Source organism: Antennarius striatus, chromosome 1 (genome assembly GCF_040054535.1).
Source record: "Antennarius striatus isolate MH-2024 chromosome 1, ASM4005453v1, whole genome shotgun sequence".
NCBI lineage: Eukaryota > Metazoa > Chordata > Actinopteri > Lophiiformes > Antennariidae > Antennarius > Antennarius striatus.
In genome coordinates this window covers 16,236,025-16,245,727 of record NC_090776.1, presented here as the reverse complement: position 1 = coordinate 16,245,727, position 9,703 = coordinate 16,236,025, and the positions used below count along the sequence as shown (strand labels likewise).

At 40.5% G+C, this 9,703-nt stretch overlaps 1 protein-coding gene across 3 annotated transcripts; it reads right to left on the bottom strand.

Annotated features, from left to right (window-relative positions):
• Window positions 1-108: 108 nt before the first annotated feature.
• LOC137594795 (mitochondrial inner membrane m-AAA protease component AFG3L1-like) lies at window positions 109-9,396 on the bottom strand. Of its 3 annotated transcripts, XM_068314313.1 has the most exons (17): window positions 9,270-9,396; window positions 8,655-8,745; window positions 8,471-8,530; window positions 8,262-8,380; window positions 8,007-8,156; window positions 7,317-7,391; window positions 6,592-6,716; window positions 6,228-6,501; window positions 5,925-6,062; window positions 5,373-5,526; window positions 5,161-5,268; window positions 3,225-3,350; window positions 2,999-3,109; window positions 2,524-2,639; window positions 2,240-2,440; window positions 1,950-2,144; window positions 109-1,707 (listed from the first exon to the last, which is right to left on the bottom strand). In XM_068314313.1, exons 1-17 carry the CDS (start codon window positions 9,369-9,371, stop codon window positions 1,474-1,476), a joined length of 2,379 nt encoding a protein of 792 aa, XP_068170414.1. In that variant the 5' UTR covers window positions 9,372-9,396; the 3' UTR covers window positions 109-1,473. The 3 variants fall into 3 exon arrangements, with proteins under 3 accessions (XP_068170414.1, XP_068170424.1, XP_068170433.1); XM_068314323.1 differs by lacking the exon at window positions 5,925-6,062; XM_068314332.1 differs by lacking the exons at window positions 8,471-8,530; window positions 8,655-8,745; window positions 9,270-9,396 and having other exon boundaries at window positions 8,278-8,466.
• Between the last annotated feature and the right edge of the window lie 307 nt (window positions 9,397-9,703).

Sequence of the window (9,703 nt, the reverse complement as noted above, 5' to 3'; positions counted from 1 at the left end):
CTGCCACGTACAATGAACTTACATTTTAAATGGATCTTTGCTGAAGCGGATCAAGGCAACATCGTCTTTAAATTCAATTGATATCAGAACATTCACTACCAGAGGCAAATCTATCACAACAGTATTGGTTTTAACAAAAACACACCAGTGAATGTCTGGTTGATTGACACCAAAATGTCAATCCTTTAAATGTTAAAAGGGCTACTTACTGTCAAAGCGCTTTGAAATGTCTGTTGCCATGATTAAGCGCTATTCACATAAAACTTGATTGATATTTATCAAGCAAAATCAGCAATTTTGTAAAGCAGTCACAATGAACACTAGAATGTATTTACAAGCTGCTACTCATCACTTTTTTGGCACTGAACAAAAATATCCCTGCGTTATATCGGTCAAGGAGGCGGTAGGAACTGGGTCCACTAGGTCTTGTCTTTGGGACTGGAGGGTGGTCAGTTCAAAACCAGCATGGACCAAGAAGTGTGGAATGTGAACTGGTAGTTGGAGAGGTGCCAGTTCATCTCCTGTTTGCTGCTGAGGTGCCCTTGAGCTAGGCTCTGGGGCTGCCCGCCACTCTACCTTCATTCTTTCCAATTTACATGGAAACTCATTAACAAGGTAAGGAAAACAAGAACAGGCCCTTTGTATGTGTGTGTGTGTTTGGAATATATGAGTGTAAAAATTATTTCCCTACAGGGATCATTATACAGTAGTATTAAAAAAAAACGTCGTTCAACCAGTTCACATTCCTAAAAATAGCCACCATTGCTCATACTGCTACCAGAGGTTCCTTTCATATCAAACCTGCTTTGTCACTGGTTCAAGCATTTATGTTAAAATGTTAACAATGGCAGGAATGATTCTCAAATACAGGAAACGAGAATGCTACATGTTAAGTTAATTAGCTTTTAGCTGTGGATCACATTTACTCAACACATTTCATGTTTCCCCTGAACTACCCACACATCAACAGCCACACATGTCTTCATCACCACTGACCCATATACATAAGTGACATCAGGGAGAAAACCTACAGTATATTTAATCCAATAAGAGGAGTTTACTGTCTTTACTGAGAGACAAGAAGAACTCAATGGACTCATTGTTCCTGGAATGTTATATCAGGGTGAAGAAAGACTTGAAAAGCCCCAAAAAGTATAAAACACCTTATTCTTCCTCCAGAAACAAAACAGAAAACTTGGATTCCCATTCGAAAACTAAATGACATCTCATTTATTTTCAGCCTTTTGATCAAAATCTTTCCTGACCCAGATAAGATATTTACAGGGTGCTGTCATGCGGCTGCCCTTCACTCCACCATCTCTCCATTATTTACACATCTACAGGCTGTGTGTGTGTGTGTGTGTGTGTGTGTGTGTGTGTGTGTGTGTGTGTGTGTGTGTGTGTGTGTGTGTGTGTGTGTGTGTGTGTGTGTGTGTGTGTGTGTGTGTGCGTGCGTGTGTGTGTGTGCGTAAACTACAGTTCTACAAGAGCTGATTTGCTACGTCTGTTCTGTGGGGGATCTTCTTCTTTTCTTTTGTAATTGCTCCAGTTATTTTGCCTTTCAGGCAGTGGGGTGTCTTCCTCCAACTCCCCCAGGCCTTCAACAATGTCCTCATATGAAGATGTATCTTGAAAGGGGCGAGTTCCCAGTAGCTCCACTATGTCAGACTTGTGTAGAACTTCCTTCTCTAGCAGATGTTTTGCCACCTATAACACATAACCAACAATAATAATAATAATAATACATAGGTAGCATGTTAATGTGGCTATCATCAATAATTACAGTATAACTATCATGAAACGTTAGGTGAAAGTAAGTCCACCTCAACATTCATGAATGGGGGGCAGCATGTTGAGCCTTGCATAAGCACAGGACTCTTACTCTGGACATCTCCCCAATCGTGATTTTCATCATTCTTTTTGAAGTAGTACTTCCAAATAGTTCCAACCTTTTCCACCATTTCTTTCTTTTCGGTGACAAGACGAAGCGTTCTCTGGAAAGCAGCATCTATGAGCGAGCGCACCTCCTCATCTACAAGCTGCGCTGTTGATTCACTGAAGGGTTTTTCAGCTGCCTGGTCAAAGTGCTGCAGGATGTCAAAGGACACCTGGCCCACCGCCTCATTCATTCCAAACTGTAAAACCTAAATATGAATAAAAGTGAGAACTGTCATTCAAATGATGCACAAAGGTGATTCAATTCAAACCAGCTTCCTGGCATGTGTCCTCTAATGATTACCTGTAAATAGGCAGAATGTGTGACTTTCCTGAGGTCATCCTGTGCATTGGTGGTGATTTGACGTAGGAAAACCTGCTCCGCCACTCGACCCGCCAGCATCACACACATTCTGTCAAACAGCTGCTGCTGGGAGAACAGGTACTGTTCCTTAGGCAGGTGCTGTGCATAGCCCAGTCCCTCCCCTCTGGGAACAATGGACACCTGGGGAGAACATTATAATCCGACCGATATACAAATGCTGGAGAAAGATACTGACAGGACAAGTTAAGAAACGGTCTGCCTACCTTTAGCAAGGGATCTGCATGTTCTAGGAACCAACCCACCACAGCATGTCCCGCCTCATGGTACGCCACTGTAGTCTTCTCTGGAAGCTGCAATGTGTGATATTTTTTCTCCACACCTGAAATCAATGCAAGATGTCAAACGGCACGGCACGCTTTTATATTTTTCAAGAATACAGTAGATACTGTACGGCTGAGTATTACGTCTTTAGGTCGATGCTTAGGCTCAAGATTTCATCGTGTAATACATGAAATCAGACTGTTAGAGCAGTACATTCAAATCCTTTCAAGGAAGTTTCATTATATATTAAGCTATAATATACAGTACTAACAGTGTATGAGCAAAATGAATCACAACTCACCATTTCAAGGCTATTGCTTTAACTATCAAATTTATCAGTGTGTTTAAACCACATCCAATAGTCGTTGTATGAATACTGCCATAATGTCAAGTGTGTGCCTGTGGCTGTTAACTCGCCTCCAATCACTCTCTCCAGTGCCTGCTCAAAGTGCTTCACAGTGATATGCTGGTGGTGGTGACGTGCAGCTGTTAAAGCAGCTTCATTGCACACATTAGCGATTTCAGCCCCTGAGACATAAAAACAACAACAAGTTAGACAAACAAAGACAGGCAGCAAATAGAAAGACAGCTATTATATCAACTACTGTAGTTGTGCGAACACGAGTACACATCTCATTCTCACCAGTAAAACCTGGGGAAAGTGCAGCTAGCCTCCTGGCCAAATCTTCTACCTCTACACTGGAATCCAACTTCAGAGGTCTTAAATGCACTTTAAAGATGGATAACCTGCCTTTAATATCAGGGGGGGCTATGAAAAAAAGAAAAGAAACACACAAAGGGATTAGTTCTAGCAGGGAAAAACAGTTTTCACAGGCAAGTATGATGTCAAAAATGGTTTCTGCATCACTGATAATCTTATTAGAAGACCTAAACCCAAATCTCTGCAGGCAAATGTCACTGATAAAATTAGGCCCATAATGACGCAACACTGTTTATAAGTAAACACTGATCAAATATTAATTATCCACATCACCAGCTTCTGCAGGGTCTGAAGCAGGAAAATTCTGCTCAATGAGTTCACATGATCAACTCTAGACTAAGTAAAGCGTCTGGCATCAGAATCACCAACATCGAGCCGAGGACGCACCGTAGTTAAAATGCATGACTACAGCCTGAAGATCAATGGTGGGTCAAATCCTTTCAGTTCATTTTGAGTTACTGAGTGAGATTCTTCACTTGGATGTGACAAAACTTATAAAGGCATGATAATTGCATCTTTGGCACGATTTTGGTTTGACTGAAGGGAAACCAGAGACTTTTCTTTGACAATACTGCATTGGTTTGTTTGTAGAATGCCTCAAAAGGCTTTCAATAAAAAATTTACGTTGGGATGAATCTCAGACCGATGAAGAGTTTATTAAACTCAAAACCAGATCCTGGTTTGGATGTAGATTCTGGATCTTTTTAATCTTTTTTTATTCTTCAACTTTATCAGATAAGACTGATTTCGTAATAGGCCAGTGGGGATTAAAAAAAAGAAGCTCTGCTCTATAACTGGAAGTAATTGGCTTTACATTTCAATAAAAATCCAGACCTTTATCTGAGAGATAACGTATAAGATGGGAAGAAGGGATGATATTCATTAGGGAACAAAGTAAAGACACCACCACCACCTGACGTAGAGTCTTTCAAATGGATTCAAGCATCCATGAACAGTAAGGAGTTACATCGCCAAAAAAATAAATCAGAATCTGCCACATAAACATGACTGCTAATCCTATGAGAACATTTCCTGGTTGATTGAAGTAGATGGTACCGTTTAAAGTGGCATGAGGCAGCAATGGCATCATTATATCACCCCAGTCAGTGTTCTGCCTTTGGTGAATGGATCCATCCATCAACCATCTCCTCACAGTTATTCAACAAGGAATGCATTCGTTTCAGTCACAAGTGCAGCAATTTCTTCTATCAGAGGCCAAAATGTTTCCAGCAATTGGACAAAAAAGCTTTTGCATAAGAAATTGTTTTTCTATTTTAGTTACAATACCTCTATCTGAGCCATACTGTTAGCATGCAAGACAAGCTGTAAGAATCAACATCACAAGAGCTAATGGTGCATCCAGTGCCTCACACTGGCCTCGATTTGTCTGATCCTTGTTTAAAAGAAAGCCAGCTGTCACATTCTGACCCGGTGTTGTTTGTCAAAGAGAAAACTGCCCTGCTGCTGGTTTTCCATCACTGCTGGCACAAGGCAAAATTAGATTTTACTGGACAGGGAACGATCCACTATTTCATCCCACAGATGAAACACAGCACAGACCCATGATTTTAATGAAACATCAAGTCAACAAACACACACAAAAAAGAACAGAAGCAAATGTAATAGGCTTGAATCCAATTTGTAAAGGAGCCATACAGTACAGTAAGTATGTAAGTATATGAATTATATTAATTATAATAAAGCAGTTTACTAGTTTATCAATCATCAAATAATTATAATGTTAGGAAATATGAATCATAATGAATGTAGATATCCTGTACATTTAGACATATGGAGTGTGAATTAAAGATAAATAACATGCTTTCGGGTCTCCAGGCAAATAAATACTACAAACTACCGATGTATACGTGGCGATCAAAGCGTCCAGGCCTCATCAGAGCGGGATCCAGGACATCGGCACGATTGGTGGCAGCTAGAACAACCACATCAGTGTTGCTGTTGAACCCTGCAATGGCAATAAAAATAGATAGCCGGAAAACATCTCAAGATACACTCCAGCAGGAACGGGGGGAGGCTCGAATGCTGACAAACACAAATGTGAACGTATACCATCCATCTCAACAAGCAACTGGTTGAGGGTGTTTTCCTGCTCGCTGTCATTTCCGAAGCTCCCGCTGCCTCTCTTTCTGCCCACTGCATCAATCTCGTCAATAAAAAGAATGCAAGGGGCATTTTTGCGAGCTTTGGCAAACATATTCCTGATCTAAAATGGGACAGAACAAAAAGAAATCACAATTCTAATTTTTCAGACATGTTATTGTGTTGACAGGATTGGGATTGAGTGACTTATTATTCCGAATCCTGATTCTGGTACACGTAGTGTAACTTTCAAGAAACAAGAATCGTCTGGATAAAAATGATCAACATCCATATTGATGGTGAATGATTGTCCTCATCACACGTCTGAATGAATTCAATTTCATTAAAAAAAAAATAGTTCTCTGAAAGTTTATCTTACTCAAATTACATGAAAACAGTTATTTTGTATTTCATCTGATCAAACTTCAGAGTTTATAAACTCCTGTAAGACATGTCAGTTCTGGTTTAACCCAGATAATGGTGGAATTTCTCGTGCCTAGTCATCATTTCTCCGGTACTGACCCTTGCTGGTCCAACACCAACAAACACTTCCTGGAACTCTGAGCCGTTGACAGTGATGAAAGGGACGCTGGCCTCTCCAGCAGTAGCCTTGGCTAACAACGTCTTACCAGTGCCAGGAGGACCACATAACAACGCTGCCTTGAAACAAAGGTGTACATAATGATCCCTACTAGTGATACAGTGAATACTTTAAAACTTGATTTATTTTTTTTTGCTCATATTCTTAATGAAAGCAAAAATATCTCATCGACTAAAAGAATTCCTGTGTCGAGACCATAATATATGAGAAACAGTATGACACACCTTTGGGATCTTGGCTCCGAGTTCTTGGTACTTCCGGGGGTTCTTCAGAAAGTTCACTAACTCCATAATCTCCTGTTTGGCCTCCTCACAGCCGGCGACGTCCTTGAATTGAACACCAAAATTAGCTTTTATTATCCTTGCATTAGATTCACTCATGTTCATGGGGTTTCCTTCTCCCCAGACACCACGACTTCCTGCCATTGGTCCCCTCCGTGAGGCATAAAGCACAAATCCAAACAGCATTAGGGCCGAAAGAATGCTGATAATTAGTGGGCTATGGGGAGACAGAGAAGCAAAAATCAACAGAAGAAAATTCCAAACACATATGAAGCATCAATATCAAGGTTAGAGGTGAAAGTCTCACTCGTTTCTTTCACTGCTGTAGAGCACAGAGACTCTCTGCATGGGGTCAGGATACATTTCTTGCTGAGCCATCTCCAGGTTACGCTCAAATGTTTCAACACTGCCAATGTTGAACCACAAGTAGCTCTGAAACATAAGGAGAACAGAAAACATGTGGTGCATGAAAACATGACTATGTAACTTCTTGAAAGAATAATATCATACAAAAAATATCATTCCATGGCACCATCACTCATTTCAGTGCAACCAGTGCTTTTTCTGTTAGTTTTACTCTGCTGGGAAGAGTCAGTAGCTTATGGTGACTAATATTATCATCCTCTTCAAGATACAAGTTAATTTAAAACCTTGAATATTTGAGTTTGTTGAAATTATAGCACTTCATAGCCTCTTATTAGCATGACAGCTGGATGGGTTTTATACTGTTGTCATTCGAAATCAAAAGTTAGTGAGAAAACAAGGAAAAAACTAAGAAAGACACTGAGTAAGATTTATATGTTAATATTTGGTCAAATAATATTATTGTTGAACAACATTTGAAAATGATCCCTTATTTCTTAATTGGGGCCACAATGTTCTCTACTCAGGAAAATGATGCATCACTAGTATAACAGAGGAGTATGTGTGTGTTTCTAAGAGTCATTCAGCTTCACAACGATGGGCTGTTTTTTTGGATGACGGTAAATTAAACATCATTGAAGAACAGGATAGCATTTTCTAGTGACTAACCACTTCCGATGAGTTCATTCCGTGGAGAGGAGTAAATTTGACATATTGCTTATTGACGACTTCCAGGTGGTCCACCTGCACAGACAGCACAACAGGCCACGTCTTCACATGGTTGGAGGAACAAACCAGACATCAGTGAGAGCCCGACCCCCCACCAGAGCAGCTCAGCTCTCCTTTGAAGCCATTGCATTCAAAAGAAAAAGTCCCATGACAGACTGACCCTCATCATATGACATATGACGAAAAACCTATCCCTAGATGTTAGAATCACATCGAAGTTGCAATAAGTTTGATATTTATTTGAGAAAAAACATTTTACACTCATTGTAAAACTGGTGTAAAATTTGGATTTAGCGCAGAAGCACTTGCAGATAAAATCAAACCAAATCAGAACTTTCCGCTATAAGTTCCTCTTCTTCACCAGTCAATAACATTACTATTTGTTATCTAACAATATCAAATTACCCAAATTATATCCAGTAGTTTTAAACATTATGGACCACCAGATCGCTTGATCAGATTTTCATGAGGAAGTCATTGTTTACTTCTCGGTTTAACATTGCCAGTATGAGGTTGAAGATGTCTCTGTAACTTACTGAACAATCCTACTCAAAGACAAACAAGAAAACAATTAAACAAAAGTGAGAAACCCCCCTGAAGAAACCTGAAGAAACATACTCGTCCTCTTACCAATCCCTTATTCAAGTAGTTTTCTAAGAAGATCTTCCAGGTGATCTGGAACCCTGTCTCTCGGAAGTAAAAGTACAAAAAGGCTGAGGTCATGCCTGCCAAACCAAAGGCTATGTTCTGAGATGCTTGTTCGTCCCATGGAAATTCATCCTGTGAAGAAATAGGTGACAATAAGACAGAGACCTTTCAGTATCACTGGTGTTGTGGTTGGATTTTAATGATAACGATATCTATTTGATTTGAAGATAGATGCACCTTAAAGCGCGCCCACCAATGTGACTGCTCCTTTTTTCCTCCTTTTTGTCGCTCTTCCTCATCACCATTTGCATCCTGCCTTTCTCTTCCATGGGATTCTTTCTCTCTGGTATTTTCTTCTACATTACAACAGAAATAAACATGATATCCGCTGCCAGAGGAAACACAAAAACCACTGGAGATTTTGCAGATTTTGCTTCAGACTTAACCTCTGGCTGATTTGTTGACGCCAGCGCTTTTCTCTCTGTCTGGGAAAAACTTTTCAAAACCTAAACAAGTTCATCAGCAAAAACATACAGATCACAAGTATGGTTAAAAAATGGATCATATGAACCCGAGAAAGCTTTAGGTTATGGTGCATGTTCAACTGTTGCATAATAAAAGGTGTGTTACCTCTTCGTGGCTTGATGAAGTTGAGCAACCGGGTGAAGAGGAAACTGCATTTATATAAACCTCCTGATTTTCTACGGATCAGTGTTGTCCTCTGAAATAACGCCAAAAACAACACACAAACAACACATAAAACCTAATTATGACGTCATTATGCTGGTCTGGGTCAGTGTTACCCCACTTTAATCAAGTCATTACATCAGTGGGGAAGAAAAGCCATTTGGACATACGGTGTTTACTTGGGTATCCAACACCTTTTAAAAGTACAGTATATACTAATTTAAATAAATAATACACAAAAATAAAGATTGGTAATTTTGTGACACTGCAAACAAAAGTTCCGATTCCAGCTTTATTATCCACTGAGTTTTAGCATAAACAATAAACGTAAAGGACGGAAACAACAGAAAGACGCCCCCCATTCCTCCGAGGAAAATATCACGTAAACAAACAGCGCGATAAATGATCTGTTTAGAGTTTACCCAAACTACAGAGTGGGGGGGTCGTCCGGACCGAGGACACCGTGTTCTGCTCAACTCCTGACACACTGATGTCCATCACACACTCAAAACTTCACGTTAAATAGTTTGGAATGCGCAGAGCAGAACAATACCATACCGGTGTGAGTGCGCCTCTGGAGCGGAAGGACGCTGAAATAGCGACATCTCTGCTCCAAGTCCGCATGTACCCAGCGCGGCCCCGGGGGATGAACACCGCCATCCTGCCGCAGGACCTCTCCGGGACACACCGGTGGATCCTGGAGCATCAACAAGTCCTGTGCGACACAGTCCCCGCCCACCTCCGCCTCTGATTGGCTGATATCCTGACGTCTAATCAGTTTACCTCCAACACTTTGGATCCGCAAAATCGTGGATTCTGCAGATACAGACGTCCCAAATAAACCCGATTTTTTTTACTTTAAACGTCAAGGATTCTGGATTGAAATACTGTAACTGGCGATTAATGTTCCATTGCAGTGGGAAGAGGGATGGGGTCGTCCCTGACTAATCCTGATCACAATCAGGATAAGTTTCAAATAGTAATCCATACAT